This window comes from Clarias gariepinus, chromosome 3, assembly GCF_024256425.1.
Source record: "Clarias gariepinus isolate MV-2021 ecotype Netherlands chromosome 3, CGAR_prim_01v2, whole genome shotgun sequence".
Lineage (NCBI taxonomy): Eukaryota > Metazoa > Chordata > Actinopteri > Siluriformes > Clariidae > Clarias > Clarias gariepinus.
This window is the reverse complement of record NC_071102.1, coordinates 41,606,436-41,626,082: the sequence shown is the minus strand read 5'-3', so window position 1 is coordinate 41,626,082 and position 19,647 is coordinate 41,606,436. Positions and strand designations below refer to the sequence as shown.

Below are 19,647 nucleotides of genomic sequence, written 5' to 3'. Positions count from 1 at the left end.
CTACTCTCTGACTCTAAGTCAAGCTGGTCTTCCAGCCAGCATAATTAAGACTATTCTAAGTACTAGGACTGCCTCCCCTCAAATAGAATGTATTTAAAAGTTGGTGAATGACGAAGCAGGTAGACCCAGTCCACTGCCGAATTGTTTCAGTGCTGGAGTTTCTGCAGAAAAAAATTGTCCTCTGGCTTGTGCCCCTTGTTGAACCACTAGAGTCAGCGCCTCAGGTTTCTGACCCTTAAGATGGTTTTTCTAAATGGTGTTACCTCTCTAAGAGGATTGGACATCCCTGTTTTTGAAGCCTTCTGTCCTCCGCCTTTACAGCTTCGGAGCAGGAGAGACTTCACTTACTGTGTCCAGTACGTGCTCTTCAGATTTACGTCCACCACATCAGCCAGTGGCGTAAGTCAGAGCAGCTTTTACATGTTTCGGGGCCACAAGCTGCGTGAGAGATGCTATTGCCCTCTCCTATGAGGCGCGTGGGCTCACTTCGCCTCTAGGAATCAGGGCTCATTCAACCAGGGGAATCGCCTCATCAATTGCACTAGCAAGAGGTATTCCCTTGCAGCAAGTATGTGACGCGGAGGGTTGGTCCTCTCCGCACACATTTGCCAACATGCATCCTATTGTTTTGAAGCCTTCTGTCCTCCGCCTTTACAGCTTCGGAGCAGGAAAGACTTTACTTACTTTGTCCAGTACGTGCTCTTCAGATTTACGTCCACCGCATCAGCTAGTGGCGTAAATCAGAGCAGCTTTTACATGTTCTGGGGCCGCAACGGGGGGTGGCCCCCACTACACTGGGCTATTGCCCTCTCCTATGAGGCACGTGGGCTTACTTCGCCTCTAGGAATCAGGGCGTATTCAACCAGGGGGATCGCCTCATCTATTGCACTAGCAAGAGATATTCCCCTGCAGCAAGTGTGTGACACGGAGGGTTGTCCTCTCCGCACACATTTATTACATTTATAGTTTGGATGTTCATGCTACTCTGGGCCCACGGGTCCTCGAGTCAGCTACCCAGACATAGTTCTGAGACCCTCTCGGCCTTGTGCGCACACGCTACACAACCTTGGAGTCCAGACACTTGCAGTGCGGCGGCGTTGGTACTCTCGTTCCCATAGCGTTTTCACGCAGCATCGAGTGTAGCCTTTGAAAGGGAACGTCTCACGTTACTTTGCTGTAACCCTGTTCCCTGAAAAGGCGGGAACGAGATGCTGCGTCCCAATGCCGCACTGCCTATGTGACCGGACGTCCGTTCAGACAAATCAATCTGAGGAATGTTTCCGGTTCACTCCTATTTATAACCTGCAGGTGCGTCCTATCAGATGATGTCACCTGACCAAGGTTATAAAAGCCAAAAATTTGGCGTGTTTGGTACACACATGCTTCACAACCGGCAACATGACAAGATGTTCCCCATAGCGTATTCAATAGCATTTTCACGCAGCATCTCGTTCCCGCCTTTTCAGGGAACAGGGTTACAGCAAAGTAAACTAAGACGGTACTCCTTATCCTTTTATGGTAGATACTGGAGCTACATGCTCTTCTTTTAGTGGTTCTCAGTACCGCGGACCTGTTTCAGCATCCACTATCAGCTCTTTAGGGATTGACGGGGTCCCAATTTTATGCCCTAAAACTTTTCAACTTCCTGTAACTAGCCCAGATGTTCCAAATTTGCATTTCCGTCATCGATTTGTTGTGGTACCCTCATCTCCGTTCAATTTACTAGGCCGAGATGTACTGTCTAAATTAGGCTGTTCTATATCCTTTGCAGAGGGCAAAACTGTTTTAAAGACCCCTAATAATCTGACTATGTTCTCTGATTCTACTGGTAAATCTATTGTCATCCCATCCTACTTGTCTTCTGTACCTCAGAGGTTGTGGTCTACTCATGCTAATGAAGTGGGCACAGTTTGCACGACACCATACACAGCAAAACTTAAAACACTGACACCTGTGTATTGTAAACAATACCCTCTTTCACCAGATAAAGAGGCAGGCATTGAGAAAGTGATTTTGTCATTAATACAACAAGGTGTCCTACCCAATCTCCACATCATACACCTGTTAATCCTATACAAAAGGCAGGTGGAAAAGGATGGAGATTTACCCAAGATTTGCGCAAAATTAATGATATTGTTATTCCTGCCAGTCCTATTGTTCCAGACGTCCCATCCATCTTGACATCAATACCTCCAAATCATTCATATTTTACAGTAGTTGATTTGTGTTCTGCCTTTTTCAGTGTCCCTGTCAGTGAGCAGACGCAGCCTATATTCGCTTTTACCTTCAAAAACCAACAACTGACCTGGACTCGTCTTCCTCAAGGGTTCATAGACTCTCCAGCTGTGTTCTCCTCTGTTGTAAGAGATGGCATGGCTTCCCTGACCCTGCCTGAGAAAGTCCGCCTTCTGTTATACGCCGACGACATCCTCCTCTCAGCTGAAACTGAGGACTTATGTTGCAAACATTCACTGGGCATGCTGACACATCTGGCTAATGTTGGATTCATGGCTTCACTCACTAAGCTTCAATTTTGCTTACTGCAGGTCTCCTATCTGGGATTCACAATCGCTCAGGGACAGAGAACATTATCTGCTAATCGCATTCAATCTGTTGTCGACATTCATCCACCTGCCACAAAGCAAGCAATGATGAGCTTTCTTGGACTTATAAACTATTGTAGGCAGTTAATTCCTGACTGTTCCTACTATGACAAGATATTGCGCCAGTCATGCTCCTCCACTGAACCAGACAAAATCACATGGACATCTGAGATGAAGGACTCTTTTTGTTACCTCAAGCAATCTCTAAGTTCAGCTCCAGCATTGGGTCTACCTGATTATGGCAAGCCATTTCACCTATATGTCTCTGAAGGGCGGAGGGGGTCGCAGCGGGGGTCGTAACCCAAGATCACGCCGGGTCTTATCGGCCAGTTGCATACTTATCTAAAACCCTAGATCCTGTAGCATCAGGACTTCCTGCTTGTCTGCGAGCTGTGGCTGCCTCTGCTCTCATTGTCACGGATGCTGAAAAGATTGTTCTCTCGTACCCCTTAGTATTACACTCTTCTCACCAAGTTATAACGATCCTTAATAATATTTAAACACAGCACATGACAGCTCAACGTCGTTCAGGATACAAAGCTATTCTTTGTGCCACACATAATCTAACTATTAAACCAATATCATGGCACCAATATTTATGTTGATGGCTCTTGTTCGAGGCCTAATGATAATGTGACATATTGCAGCTATTCTATCTGTCAACTGCCCAATATTGTATTAGAAGTTTATTCGTTGCCTTTTCTTTCAGCGCAAGCTGCTGAACTTACCGCTCTTACAAGTGCATGCCTCCTATTTAAAACCTGTTCAACCTGTTACTATCTTTACAGATTTGCGTTATGCTTATGGTGTCACACACGATTTTGGAAAGATTTGGGCTTAGCGAGGTTTTAAATCAGCCGATGGAAAGCCTATTTCACATGCTATATACTCTTGTAACTGATCTTTTACAAGCTAGTTTGCTTCCCTCACAATTGGTGATAGTAAAGGTCAAAGGTCATGCATTTGGTGACTCTGAAGAGGTTTTAGGTAATTGTTTAGCTGATGAAGTTGCCAAATGGGCCGCCAAAGAAGAACCTTTGTCCCCACAGGTTTGTAGGGATACAGTATTCTCTTTGATGTCCCATGTTTCCGTCCCAAGTTTGTCATCTGACATTGACATAGCCTTCTTGCAAACCCATTCATCCCCCGAAGATCTACATTTTTGGTCCTCCCGTAAGTGTTCACCTGGCAGCGATATGCTAATTCGGGATGAGACCGGCCATATAGCTCTTCCAGCATCTGTCCTCCCATTATTAGTGCAACATTTTCATGGTATTTCACATGTCGCAAAACGGAGGGTAATCCATATGATTAAGGACAGATTCTGCATTCGCAATATCAAACAGGCCACACTTGTTCTATTAGATTCCTGTTTGATCTGTGCTCGCGCAAATACACAAGGACAACATGTTAAACATGATGCCTTGCCGATGCCTATTGTCATTAGAATGACACCCAATTCTACAACCAAACTTTCACCATTTGAGATTATAATGGGACGACCATTCCCCACCCCCTGGGTAAAAGGTAACCCTGGTGTTTCCCTTACAGGTCCAGATCTGGACATTATTGTCGGCGATTATACACAAGCACTCATTGAAAAACTGAACAGTGTTCATGGTAATGTCTCTGGTTCTCTCCCTCTGCCTACAGACAAGCCTACTCATTCTTTTATCCCAGGTGATACCGTGCTGGTGAAAAGTTTGAATCCCAGGAAGGTGGGGGACGCTGCCTACAGTACACCTACGACTGTAATTGCAGTGACTCGCACAGCTGTTCTCACAGATTCTCAGCCACAGTGGATTCACGCCAGCCGTGTGAAGAAGGCACCGCAGACGACTCTGACTGCTTAACATAATCGACCACTACTTCACAAAATCTCCTAGCCCGCACCGAGGGGCTAGTGGAGCGACACACGTCCTAAAGACACCTCAAAAGGGGGCTCTCGTCGCTTCTCACCTTTTTCACATTCACATATAGGTTTAACTTTGTATTAGCTCTTTTTCCACATTTTATTTTATTTTGTGCCAACGCCTGATGACCTATGTACTGTTAATTTCATTTCTAATTGTAATTCTAGAAGTGATTTAATCCTGACCATCTTCTCCATAACAGTTCTATCTATTCTCTTTATCATCCTTCTTATCAGTATTCTTGCTGACTTTACTAATTATGAATCTCTGCTTCTTCATGTTAATATCTCTTGCTATGTTAACTAATTGACATTCACAAATTCTTTTAGAATTTAAGGGGGCAACTGTTAGAATTATTTTATATATAAAGGAGTAATTTCTACTCGCTTGCTCTCTTCCTCATAGATCTGATATTAACGTGTTGAATCTTTCCTGCTGCTATCTTCCTGTCTCCTCTTGGATCTGCTCTTTAAGGTATGAACGCTCCCACGCTCACCTTCCCATTCTCTTTTTATCTCTCTCTCCCCCCCTCTCTCTCTCTCCCCCTCTGTCTCCTTCCCCCTCTCCCCCTAACTTGAGCCAACATCTTGTGATCTGTCTCTGGACGGACACCTCTCTATCTTCCTCTCCTTTGATTCTTCAGGATCTCACCAGGACATTTACAATGGTTCATGTTCTTTGTAGTAACATATGTCTATGGCACAGGCGTTTGGTCAAACATATATAAACCCCATCTTTTGCTGTTAATAAACAGAGACCTTTCTGACAGACAACGTGTGTGTGTGTGTGTGTGTGTGTGTGTGTGTGTGTGTGTGTGTGTGTGTGTGTGTGTGTGTGTGTTTGACTGTCTCTCCTGGCACCAGAGAAGCTTACCGAAGCACAGCGGACAGACCGAGCAACTCGCCTCTCCTACTACGTAACTTTAGAAAAACTTTACACATCATCAAAAATATAACAAAAAAAAAACACCGAAGCAAAATATTATCTATTAGTGTATTCAACGGAACTAGATAAAGTACACAGTAATGTAAAATACATAGCCTGCATTTGTATTCCGTACCTACAACTAGCAGTATGGATAAATTACAAATGTTACCGTGTCTTTAAGGATTATTAAGGATGTCTTGAAAAATACTGCGATAAGTAGTTTTATTAATTAATTAACACACACACACACATCTCTCTCTCTCACTCTCTCTCTCTCTCACACACACACACACACACGACATGACAAATATTTAGGGCCCAAGCTGACATCAGCCCTATTACATCATGTTGTGTTAAGTGTGCAATGTGTGCGGTGCACTGGGCGGTGATGGCTTTTTGTAGATCCTAACATGCTCAAAACAAACAGGTTGTGTGGTGCGCCCGGAGTGGCGATGGCGCAGGGTGCTTGGGCCCACTCATCGTTGCTTGCAACTATATTTTAAATTTGGAACTGCATGTTTAAACAGGGACAAATTCTTATGTTTGAAAAATATTTATAAGGAAAGTTTAAAGCCAGCTTTCCTAAAAATACATTTGAAAGGAGATATTTTAAGGCATACAATTTAGGCTGGAGGGTTTCAGCTGTCAAAAATCCTAAAAGCTCCTGCATTAATATGATGGCTTGGTTTTATTGCTCACATGTAACAGGTTGTTCAGGAGAGCGAAGATCCTCATGTCCTCTCACAGCACAGGAGTAGTTGCCTACATCTTTAAAGGAAATCAGGTAGAGCTTGTTGTGTTTGGTGAGTTTGTCAGTAACACGCTGTCCGTTCTTGTACCAGACGTAAGTGAAGTTGTTAGACAGAGTGCAAGAGGTGATGCAGCTCAGCGTTACTGCAGTTTGTCCTTCTGATGCCACTGTAGAGTCACTCACTCTTACCTGTAAATCTGAATATGCAAAGAAAAAAGAAACATGATTAAACATTAGATTTAGACTGATACAGTGAGAGCAGAACTAGAGACAATTCAGTGTTGGACAAACCTGTAACATTCAACACCACTCCAGGTCTACCAGAGAATCCTTTTCTATCATTACTGATTAATCTAATGCAATATCCTCCAGAGTCCTTCTTTGTCACCTGGATCATTTTTAAAGTGCTGTCTCTGTTTTTGTTCACATATTCAACTCGATTTAAAAACTGTGTTTCCTGCCTCAGGTCCAGGAAGTCCTTATAAGAACGCCAGTATACTTCTTTAACACTCCGATTACTGGGATGTGAGTAACTTCCAGCAAACTCCACCCAAGATCCTTCTAAAGCACAGACTCTTATGTTTGTGTAGGTCACACCCCAACAGTTTCCACCAACACCTGAAATAGTAACAGATTATTGGAAGATATTACATGAAATAGATTTTGAAACTATTATGATAAGTAAGCTGTGAATCCTAGTTCAACTCGATTTGGTTAGATTTTTGGGCATTGCAATTTTCAGTTCAATTCAATTACTTAAAAGAAGAAGCAGTAATCTCACAACTCAATTTAATCCAATTCAATTTTATTTGTATAGCGCTTTTAACAATTGACATTGTCGCAAAGCAGCTTTACACAATCAAAAGAATTAAGTTTGTATGTAATGTGAATGTGTATGAATCAAAATGATAAGACTGTCTCTGATGAGCCAGCAGGAAAGAGCCACGGCGACAGTGGCAAGGAAAAACTCCCTGAGATGGTAATAGGAAGAAACCTTGAGAGGAACCAGACTCAACAGATAATTTGTTAGATTAAATGGAGTCCAGTTTGTTCCTGTAGGCTCAGGTAGATTGTAGTAAATTCCAGTCCCGAACTATTGAGTGACTGAAGTCACAGGTCCTCAGAGAACAGCTGTCTGCATCAGTCAAGGACTGGACCATCTTCGTGGAAAAGTGGAACCATCCCAGGTCACCACACGCATCTCAAACAAAACACACGGGGCATCCATGCGACGAGATCTCCAACTAGAAGCAGGACTCCAGGACGAGTTAGACAGAGCCAGAGGGCAGAGGAGGTCTGGATCACTGGCAGCTCAGGAGCGACATGTATAGCTTGACAGAGAAATAGGTAGAGGAAAAGGCAGAGAGAGAGAGAGCAGAAGAACAGAGAAAGCAAAAGAGACAGAGAGATGGCAGTTAGGTATGGTCACAGCCAAACAATGTATAAGGTGAATGTATATTTAGTGTAGAGGGCAAGCAGGGACTCCGGCAGGACTAACTATGACAGCATAACTAAAAGGGAGAGTCAGAAGGGAACACAGACATGAGGGCTCCCTGAGATGTAAAGCAAACAATCACCTTACCGTCAAGAAACCTGAGTGATAAATAAGAGTGGGGAAAACAGCATCTAAACATACCAGTTCACCGTAATACTCTATGTCCATGAGTCCCGAGTCACAAACCTGAGTGATCAATGAGAGTGGGGAAGACAGCATCTAAACATACCAGTTCACCGTAATACTCTACGTCCATGAGTCCCCCAGATCTGCTCTTTTACCTAAGGCAAATCAATTTACAAAAATGCTTGTACAAACTGATAACGATCAGTCAAATAGGATCTGAGCCATAAGAGGGCCGTTCCCTTAATTCCTACTACATTTTCTAATCTGTGAAGGAGAATACTATGATCAATAGTGTCAAAAGCAGCACTGAGGTTGAGTAACACAAGTATAGTGACACAACCCTGATCAGAGGCCACTAGGAGGTAATTTACTTCTTTAACAAGTGCTGTCTTTGTGCTGTGATGAGGCCTATATCCTGACTGATACAGTTCATGTATGCTATTCCTATGTAGATATGAACATAGCTGCTGTGATACTACCTTTTCCAGAATTTAAGAGATAAAGGGGAGGTTAGATATATCGGCCTGTAATTGGTAAGCTGACAGGGGACAAGGTCAGGTTTTTTGATTAGGGTACATACCCACTGCTGAGTGAACAGTTAATTACTTTTTAACAGGGGTTCTGTTATTGCTGGAACTATCTGCTTGAGAAAATGTGTCGGTTTAGGATCTAATTTACAGGTTGACGATTTTGAAGAGGAGATGAGTGAAATTAGTTCTCTCGCTTCAAGGGGAGTAAAGTATTCTAGGTTCTGATGTGATGTGATTAATTTATCATCTGTATCACTTAAATTGTCTGGTTTCAAAGCCTGAATTTTTTTCCTAATATTCTGAGACTATGAGCTATACTACAAGAAATGAGAGCAGCACCTTCCCGAGTGGGATGGACACCGTCCCACCCTAACAGGCCAGCTTCTTCCAATTATCTATAAAGTCCACATTATTTTTGGAGCACCACCTGGACATCCAGCGGCTTAGCGACCATAACCTGCTGTAAGCTATGTCGCCACGTCTCATTGGGATGGGACCAGAGCATACTACTTCATCGAACATCACCTTCGCTAATTTAAACACCTCTGTAAAGTTATTCTTACTAACCTCTGACTGACGAAGGCGTATATCGTTAGCTCCAGCATGTACCACTATCATAAAGAACCTATGCTGTCCTAGAGCCCTAAGATTACCTGGTATGTAGTTGTTGTATAAACGGGAAAAGGCAGTGTAATTTAAACGCTGATACAAACAAATGAGGAACTTTCGCAGGAACAATACGCAAAACAGGAAGCTACGTCACCCAAAAATATGAGTATTTGCGGAATATGTAAGAGGTTTGTACTTTCTGCAAAAAGGATCTTTCTACAATTTTAGAGCAGTTAATGCTACAAGGAAAATTCTGAATCGAATAAGCACCAAAAGATTCAATTAAATAAATCAACCATTAAAAAGATTGATTAAATTGCACAATCGATTAAATCAGACAGCTCTTATAATTTCTTCAGTCATAAAGTCAGACCTCCATAAACCATAACAGCACTAAACTTTCAGGCCCTTGATTGCAATAGATACTCACACAGTGGACGAGAGAGAATTTCGTTATAGCCGTGAACAGAGCAAGAGTAACTGCCTTTATCTGCATTTCTTACAGGAAAAGTATCCATGTTGTCTGTGTATTCTTTAAGGTATTGTCCATCCTTGTACCAGTGGTACCGTTGAAATGTGGTGGTCAGAAGACAGGATGTGCGACAGGTTAGAGCTCGTAGCTCGTGTGTCGCGTGTGTGTCATATGTGACCTGCAGATCTAAATGAAGGTAATAGTAAATGATTAATCACATACATGTAAAGCAGGTCAGATTATTAGAAACTTGCAGGCTGTGTTACCTGTAACTGTTAAATTAACTCCAGTCGAGCTCAGACATTTCTCTCCTTTATCTGTAATGAGCATGAGGCGAAATTCCCCTGAGTCTCTCTCTCTCAGGTCTGTAATTGTAAGGGTCGAGCTAAAGTTTGTCAGTTTGCCATAGTTCACACGTCCTGCGTAGTCTGAGTCTAAAGCTAAATCCTCTGGATGCTCCTCATTCCTCCATTTAGCTTTGTCCTGTACGTTGAACCAGAAGCCAGTAGTGATGTTGGTGTTTGAGTAAAAGCATGTGAGATTCACAGATGACGCCTTCAGAGCACAGATTGTCTGTTTACTGCATAACACAGGAAAAAGCTGGGTACCTGAGACTGAAACTGAAAGATTTATAACAATGTAATATTAAAAAATGAAATGAATATATTTATAACTCACACACTCATATGCATTTAATCTAATATGGTATAGGTAAAGCGTTATTTTAGCGTTAAATGATTTTTTTTTAAGTTAAATCATTAAGCGTATTATTACAAGAGCATAACTTGTTTTGCTTCAATCACATTTTTATTTGTTACACATAAGTAACAAATTAGTAGCTCAGAGCATGAGATTGTTTTGTGCACACAGACACGTGGAGTGTGGATGCCATGCCAGCAGTCCACTTTCATGTTTAAGTACAGTTGGTTTCCATATCTGATTCGAGCCATGCCATGCTCGAGACCTGTTTAATATTTTGAAACTTTTAGAATGCTTACTTTATATAATCATAAAAAGAAACATGATTAAACATAGAGGGACGCTCCTCATTCCTCCATCTAGCAAATATAAGCAACCCTACCTGTAATATGTACTAGCAGGATTAGCAGCAGGATTCTGGATTCAAGGGCCATTGTTTTACTAAAAACAATGATAGATAAATAAATATATATATATATATATATATATATATATATATATATAGAAAGAGAGAGAGAGAGAGAGAGAGCCCTGAAAAAAAAGAGAGAATGCAAAATAATCAGTTTCTTATGTTTTTTCTTACAGGTGCATGTATTGGTAATATGAACAGTTTTGTTAAAGACAGTTTTTTGTGACGTTCTGACAATATTTCTCCTAAATGTAAAATATAAGAGTGTATATTTAAAGGAATTGACATTACCACAACAAATAAAAAAACCCGAGATCTTTAATAACTAAAATAAAACAAAATGCAAATAATTTGTAAACAAATTGTGTTAATGCTTTGGCTAAATTACATAAAGAAATCAGTTTTTTGCATGCTCTCCACCAGTTTTTTTCACATTGCGGTTGAGAAACTTTATACCACTCTTTTTACAAAAAAACAAAAAACAGCTCAGCTTTGATGACATTCAAGAAGTTGTTTCTTCTTTTATACTGTAGTTTTGAAATCTCCAGTATTGTTGTAAAATGTAGAAAATAAATCACTAAACAAAAGTGATCCCAAATTTTTGAGCGAGTGTGTGAGTGTGTGATTTTTCTTTCTTTCTACATTGTAAAGGAATGCTGAAGGCGGCCAAAAAATACATAAATCTCCTTTGAACAGTTGATTTTGAGATGTTTCTGCTACTTCTGCTCTGTAAAGATTTCATAACGCCTCTAATCTGAGGTGCTGGTTGTTAATTGATCATTTTTCAGGCTGATAACTCTAAATGAACCTCTCGTCTGCGGCAGAGGTAGGTTTTGGTCTTGCCCTCCTGGGACGGCCTTCATGAGAGCCAGTTTCATTACGGTGCTTTATGGATTTTGCAAATGCACTTGACACAATACTGTTCTTGCAAGAACTATTACAGAAAGGCCGACCTCTGTGTCTTAAAATAACAACTAACTGTTGTTTTTCTTGTTGTTACGTAATTACCTCATTCCATATGTGTTATTTTATAGTTTTGAAATCCCCAGTATTGTTGTAGAATGTAGAAAATAAATCACTAAACAAAAACAAAGAAATTTGCAAGTGTTCTAAAACTTTTGAACGGTAGTGTATATGTAATATACCATTTTGCTTTATAAACATAATTTATATTACAACATTAAAAGAAATTGTCATCTTTGTGAAATGGAATGCAGCTATATCGAAATGTCCAGCTTTAGCTTAACTTAATCAGGAGTGACATTGGAAATGTTGTTTCCAGTAAAAAAAATAATAATAATAAAAAAAAAAAATTACTGTCTGCTTGTATGAGCAGGACAAATAAAAAGAGAGAGATTAGTCCCTCTGTTTCATCACCTGAGATAACATTGCCTTCAAAGTCATTTACACCACACCGGATTAAAACATTCTTGTTGCACTTTTTTTTTGCTCGCACCAAAGAGACATTTATGGACATTATACATTTGAACATTCATGCACATTTGCACTTACCCTGGACATTTCTATTTTATTTTATTTCGCACACTTTTGCATATTGCACATTATGGTCATTACATCTTCACATTTATGCATGTTTTCACACTCCTCGGACATTTCTATTTAAATTCTGTCAATTTCCACAACAGTTTCCATATTTGTACAGCCATTGTCTATACTCTGTACAGCTAAGTTTTTTTAAAAATATTTTTTAATATTTTGCTCTTCTGTTTTTTTCCTATACATTTTTCTATATTTAATTCTTATTCTATTCTTTAATTAAGTTCTTATTGTTAATCTTGATTTTAAGGTCTCGAGCGGTCGTATAAGCATTTCACTGCATATCGTACTGTGTACTGTAAAATTTAAATTTGATTCAAACTCACATCGGCAAGCAAATAATCTTTAAACAAGAGTAATGCAGACATGCTTATGGCCATTTTTTATCTTAAAGTTTATTCCAAATCCTCACATATGGCTAGCCAAATTAAAATATTATATAGCTACCAAGATTGTGTCTGTTTTTAACCTGTATTATTAAACAGACGTTCTAGATAACATGATCATTTCAAGGCAAGACTGGGTTAGAGTTTGTTAACAACCTTGACCAAGACTTACCTGGAAATACTGTATGGACTAAATAGTAGTATACAGCAGGTGGCAGTATGTATCTGGTTGATTTGAGAGCCAACCTTTGCGCTCCACCTGTAATATTAATGGAGTTTCATGAAAAATGCTAAGAGCGACCCTCTTACATGCCTTTGTAACTTTAGCAGCTATGGCTGCGCAGTTTAGAGCATGAGATTGTTTTGTGCACACAGAGACCTGGAGTGCCTAAAGTACTACATTTACATTTTACATTTACATTTTGGCATTTGGCAGACGCTCTTATCCGGAGCGACTTACATTTTTATCTCATTACACATCTGAGCAGTTGAGGGTTAAGGGCCTTGCTCAAGGGCCCAACAGTGGCAACTTGGTGGTTGTGGGGTTTGAACCTGGGATCTTCCGAACTGTAGTCCAATGCCTTAACCACTGAACTACCCCTGACCCTAAGTACTATAAGTGGGCACGGGTGAAAATGTGTGTGTTTATTAGGGTTTCTCTTAGGATTATTATACAGGTGATGCTAAACGCTAAGGGGCAGACGAGAGGGGAAATGAGGTTGCTGCTGACGATGTTACGTAAACCATCATTTAATTGTATTTAATTTTATATTAAGAAATAAGGGATGGTTAAAGGCTTTTGCACAGTACTGTACAATATATGCAGTGAATGACAAATGTGTTAAAATATAGCAAATAAATTTAGATTAATCGTATGTAGTATTATTCTGAATTATAAAATGATACATCAAAAACATATGAAATGTTTACTTTCTTCAATCTTTTTAAATAAAATTTCAAATTGCACATAAATGCACAATATTATTATATATTTTTAAATAATTAGCATCACAAAGCAAAGTTTTACACAGTTAAATGAAATAGTCATAAAAAAATGTATTACTCTATTGCCTTGAGATAATAATGAAGTCAGTCGGGGAACAACCATGAGCTCATGTATGCGGAAGAAAATCTTTTCGTCCCAATCATAGGCTGGAATTTTTATCTTTAATTGGAAGTTTAGATGTATCAAAACTATCCATACACCCATCACCCCATGATGCCTACTTACTAATTTTGTAAAAGAAGGTCGACATAAACAAACTTGTCAATCTATCACTACATGAGCATAAAACTAGTACAAAATAGTCCAGGTGATGCCCTTTACCCATGGCTTTTATTGCATATTATTTGCAGTCTAATATAATTAAATAGAAAATTAAAAATGTATCTTAATAGTTATTTAAATATCGAAATATCTAAAAGAAAAGCTTCAAAATTGTAAAAACATCAGGGTGTGCTTTATTATATAAATTAATATACAGTATAATAGAAATCATCAAGTAGTGTCTCTGCTCAGAAAGAAGAAGTGTTCTTATGAAATTTTACATTTCAAACAGTCTTAGATAACACAATAGTTTTAAGGCAGGACTGGGTTAGAGGTTGAAAACAACATTATATAATACAATGATTTAAAATATAATAAGACTTACCTGGACATATGGACTAAATAGGAAAAATCTCTTTTTCTATATATATATATATATATATATGTTTGTTATCTTTTTTTTTTTTTTTTTGCCCTTACCTCCTCTTCAGCCCTTTCATATACTTTTATAAATTACTGGAAGTGGGTAAGTTTGTGTGTTTGTTTGTTTGTGTGTGTGTGTGTGTGTGTGTGTGTGTGTGTGTGTGTGTGTGTGGTGTTGGGTTTCCGTTAAGCCTGCAGGATATGAAGTAAGAAGCTGAATGTCAGAACAGAAGTTAGTTCCTTCCAGTTATTTTAATTTTGTGCTTGAAGTGAACAGCAAAGACTCTCAATTCTGTTTTAGTATTGATCTTTGACCATCATGTGTAATGAAGTTCAGTAGAGTTACATTTGATTATGTGCACTCATTTGACTTTTTTAACGATGCAGAAATAAGTATTCAATTCGATTCAATTTTATTTATATAGTTCTTTACCAATGGTAATTGTCTCAAAGCAGTTTCACAAAATGGAAGTGTGTATGAGTGAGAAAAAATGTGTTTAGATAATAATGAGATTTTCCATGACGAGCAAGCCAAGGGTGTTGGCCACGGTGGCAAGGAAAAACTCCCTGGGATGGCAATAAGAAGAAACCTTTAGAGGAACCAGATTCAACAGGGAACCCATCCTCATTTGGGTGATACCGGATAACAGGAATTATATTTCAATTCAATTTCAATTCAATTTTATTTGTATAGCGCTTTTAACGATTTACATCATCACAAAGCAGCTTTACACAATCAAAAGAATTAAGTTTGTATGAAATGTGAATGTGTATGAATCAAAATTATATGATTGTCCCTGATGAGCAAGCCTAGGACGACGGCGACAGTGGCAAGGAAAAACTCCCTGAGATGGTAATAGGAAGAAACCTTGAGAGGAACCAGACTTAACAGGAAACCCATCCTCATCTGGGTGAAAACAGATACAGTAGCAGGGATTAATGTGCATAATAATATGCGAGACTGGAAGTTCAGTATAAGAGGAGATGTGTAAGATTAAAGTCCAGTTTGTTCCTGGAGGCTCAGGTGGACTGTGAGAAATTCCAGTCTTGAACTATTAAGCGACTGAAGTCACAGGTCCTCAGAGAACAGCTGTCTGCATCAGTCGAGGACAGGACCACCTTCAGGAAGAGTGGAACCAACCCCAGTCACCACACGCATTCCAGGCAGACCACACGGGGCATCCATGTGATGAGATCTCCAACCAGAAGCAGGACTCCAGGATGAGTTAGAGAGGTCCAGCGGGCAGAGGAGGTCTGAATCACTGGCAGCTCAGGAGCGACATAGAGATAGGTAGAGGAACAAGGAGGGACGGAGAGATAGAGAGGATAGAGCAGAAAAGGAGAGAGCAAAAGAGATAAAGAAATAACAGTTAGGTATGGTCACAGTCGAACAATGTATAAGGTGAATGTATATTTAGTGCAGAGTGCAAGCAGAGAGTCCAGCAGGACTAACTATGACAGCATAACTAAAAAGAGAGAGCCAGAAGGAAACACAAACATGAGGGCTCCCTGAGATGTAAAACAACCAATCACCTCACCGTCAACAAACCTGAGTGATCAATGAGAGTGGGGAAGACAGCATCTAAACATACCAGTTCACCTAATACTTTACATCCACGAGTCCCCCAGATCTGCTCCTTTACCTAAGGCAAATCTATTTATAAAAATGCTTGGCTAAATAAATAGGTTTTTAGCCTGGACTTAAACACTGAGACTGTGTCTGAGTCCCGAACACTATTTGGAAGACTATTCCATAACTTTGGGGCTTTGTAAGAAAAAGCTCTGCCCCCTGCTGTAGTTTTAATAATACGCGGTACTGACAAGCAGCCTGCATCCTTTGATCGAAGTAGGCATGGCGGATTGTAAGACACTAGCAGTTCACTCAGATACTGCGGCGCAGGACCATTTAATGCTTTATACGTCAAGAGTAGTATTTTAAAATCGATGCGAAATTTCACAGGAAGTCAATGCAATGTGGATAAGATAGGGGTGATGTGCTCATATCTTTTGGTTCGAGTGAGGACTCTCGCTGCTGCATTCTGGACTAATTGAAGCTTGTTTAAGCACCTTGTTGAACAACCAGACAGTAAGGCGTTACAATAATCCAACCTAGACGTGATAAAAGCATGAACTAGTTTTTCTGCATCATTTGGTGACAATATATTTCTTATCTTGGCAATATTTCTGAGGTGAAAGAATGCTATCCTGGTACTATTATCTACATGTGCTTCAAATGAAAGGCTTGAATCTATAATTACACCGAGGTTTTTTACTGTTGCACTTGATGGAACAGAAAGGCCATTTAAAATCACAGTGTGATCAGAAAGCTTACTTCTAGCTGCTTGTGGTCCTATGACTAGAACTTCTTTCTTATCAGGATTAAGCAGAGATTATGTCCCACACACATTGCTCAACTTTAGTAAACTGGTTTTTCTCATCTGGTTTTGCTGAAACGTATACTTGTGTGTCATCAGCATAACAATGAAAACTAATACCATGTTTACGAATTATGTTGCCTAGAGGAAGCATGTAAAGGGAAAAAAGCAGTGGGCCTAAAACAGAACCCTGTGGAACACCAAACTCAACTTGTGAACATGAGGAATGGTCACCATCTAAATCTACAAACTGATAACGATCAGTCAAATAGGATCTGAGCCATAAGAAGGCCGTTCCCTTAATTCCTACTACATTTTCTAATCTGTGAAGGAGAATACTATGATCAATGGTGTCAAAAGCTGCACTGAGGTCGAGTAACACAAGTATAGTGACACAACCCTGATCAGAGGCCACTAGGAGGTCATTTACTACTTTAACGAGTGCTGTCTCTGTGCTGTGATGAGGCCTAAATCCTGACTGATACAGTTCATGTATGCTATTCCTATGTAGATATGAACATAGCTGCTGTGATACTACCTTTTCCAGAATTTTAGAGATAAACGGGAGGTTTGATATCGGCCTGTAATTGGAAAGCTGACAGGGGTCAAGGTCAGGTTTTTTGATTAGTGGTTTAATAACTGCTAATTTAATGGATTTAGGAACATACCCACTGCTGAGTGAACAGTTAATTACTTTTAACAGGGGTTCTGTTATTGCTGGAACTATCTGCTTGAGAAAATGTGTCGGTATAGGATCTAATTCACAGGTTGACGATTTTGAAGAGGAGATGAGTGAAATTAGTTCTCTCGCTTCAAGGGGAGTAAAGTATTCTAGGTTCTGATGTGATGTGATTAATTTATCATCTGTATCACTTAAATTGTCTGGTTTCAAAGCCTGAATTTTTTGCCTAATATTTATGATTTTGTTATTGAAAAAGTTCATGAAATCCTCACTACTGTATGTTGTTGTTGTGGAGATTTCTGCAGTGGTCTTGTTTTTAGTTAATTTAGCTATGGTATTAAATAAAAATCTAGGATTATTTTTGTTATTTTCTATAAGAGTGGAGAGATACATTGACCTAGCAGCACTGAGAGCTCTTCTATAGTTCAGGATGCTCTCCTTCCATGCTATTTGGAAAACTAACAATTTAGTTTGACGCCATTTGCGTTCTAATTTTCGAGCGGTTTGTTTTAGAGTGCGTGTGTGATTATATTGGTTATACCAAGGAGTGAGTTTCTTATCTCTAATCATTTTTCTTTTAACTGTGTGTTAGGCTGCTGGGAGTTCAGTTGTCTAAGTTATTATGAAGTCCAGTTCAGCACAGGGATGAGTCAGCAGGTGCAGAGGACAAAGAGGCATCTGGATCACTGGGAGCTTAGGAGCAGCATGTGCAGATCCAAACCATCAGGAAGCAGAATCCAGCTAGAGCTGGTCCTTCTCTGGGTGCCTCAAGATCTTCGCAGGGTTGGCCTCTGCCTACTGGAGCTGGCACAATCTCCAGATGCCTCGGGATGGGTAGAGAAAGGAAGAACAGGTGGAAATCCATTCAGGATATTAGCAGGACTAGATAGGAGTGTGCATTTAGATGTACTGGAGTATGTAATTTCATGACCTTTCTAAAGGTCATGGAATGAATTATGCGAATGCCAAATTATGGAGATGTGTCTTAAGTCTACTTTTAAACTGGTAGACTGTATCTGAGCCCCGAACACTGTCTGGAAGGCTCTTAAGGAGCGTGGTGGATTGTAATGTGTCAGAAGACCGGCTAGATATGTGGGAGCTAAACTATTAAGAGCCTTGTACTGTACATAAGTAATGCTAGTTTGTAATTAATTATGAACTGAACAGGTAGCCAGTGCAGGGATGATAGTATTGGGGTTATATGATCATATTTTCTTGGTCTAGTAAGAACCCTGGTGGCTGCATTTTGGACTAACTGTGGCTTGTTTATTGAGGATGCAGGACAACCACCTAGTAATGCATTACAATAGTCCAGTCTGGAGGTCATGAATGATCAGATATGAATAAAATGTTTCTAAGCTTGGCAATAATTCTAAGGTGAAAAAGGCTGTTTTTGTAATATTGGAAATATGATTTTCAAAGGATATGTTACTATCTAATATTATGCCCAGGTCATTCGCTGTCAAGCTGGTAGTAATAGTACATTCTTCTGAACGCAAGCTGAATTGTGACAGCTGTTGTGTAATGGTTTTTGGGCCAATAGGTAATATCTCAGTCTTATTTGAATTTAGTAAGAGAAAATTATTGGTCATCAGTTTTGTTGAGATGTATAACTGGGTATCATCAGTACAACAATGGAAACTTGTCCATGCCTTCTAATGATGTTAGGCTACACACATAAAAAACAACATAGAGCAAAATAGAATTTATCCTGACCATAACTGTTGTTCCTTGTCATTATTAATGATTATCATCATTATCTAGTGTGGTGGAAATTAAATTAACAACTCTGGAGACTTCAAATAATATTACAATAATAATAACAATAATATAGAGATTTATTTAAACAACGCTGGACATATCTGTTACACACACAGCAAAAGCATTTGCAAGAGAGAGGTACTGTATCCCCTCCTCATCTCACAGTGCCTTATATACAGTATTCTAACTGAGCAGGTCATGGTGACATCTTATAAAACACATAATGTTTAAGAAAACAATAGAGCTGTTATCTTGGGTGTTGAAAAGCAGACGAGTTACATATTCTACCATCGAGTTTCTGTTAACTTAGATAGATCAAGGCCTTTACTCTCTCTACATATTGTTCTTTCTTGCAGGTACACATCTTCTACAGGGTTTGGACAATGAAACTGAAAAACTGGCTTAATGTTGGAGGTTTCATGGCTAAATTTGACCAGCCTAGTGGCCAATCTTCATTGATTGCACATTCCACCGGTAAGAGCAGGGTTTGAAGGTTTAATTAGCAGAGTAATAGCACAGTTTTGCTCAAAATTATGGGTGACATATCAGAGTTCAAAAGAGGACAGATTGTTGGTGTGCCCATTACAGCAAGTCTTTGTGATGTATCAAGAGCCACGGTATCCAGGGTAATGTCAGCATACCACCAAGAAGGAAAACAGGAG

General features: G+C 39.6%; 1 protein-coding gene across 1 annotated transcript in view; it reads right to left on the bottom strand.

Annotated features, from left to right (window-relative positions):
- The window catches only part of LOC128518710 (sialoadhesin-like), a 1,187,000-nt gene that overhangs the window by 961,435 nt on the left and 205,918 nt on the right, over positions 1 to 19,647 (bottom strand). The window contains exon 9 of the mRNA XM_053491953.1: positions 6,150 to 6,337. Coding sequence (XP_053347928.1) covers positions 6,150 to 6,337 — 188 coding nt within the window. The remainder of the gene's footprint in view (positions 1 to 6,149; positions 6,338 to 19,647) is intronic.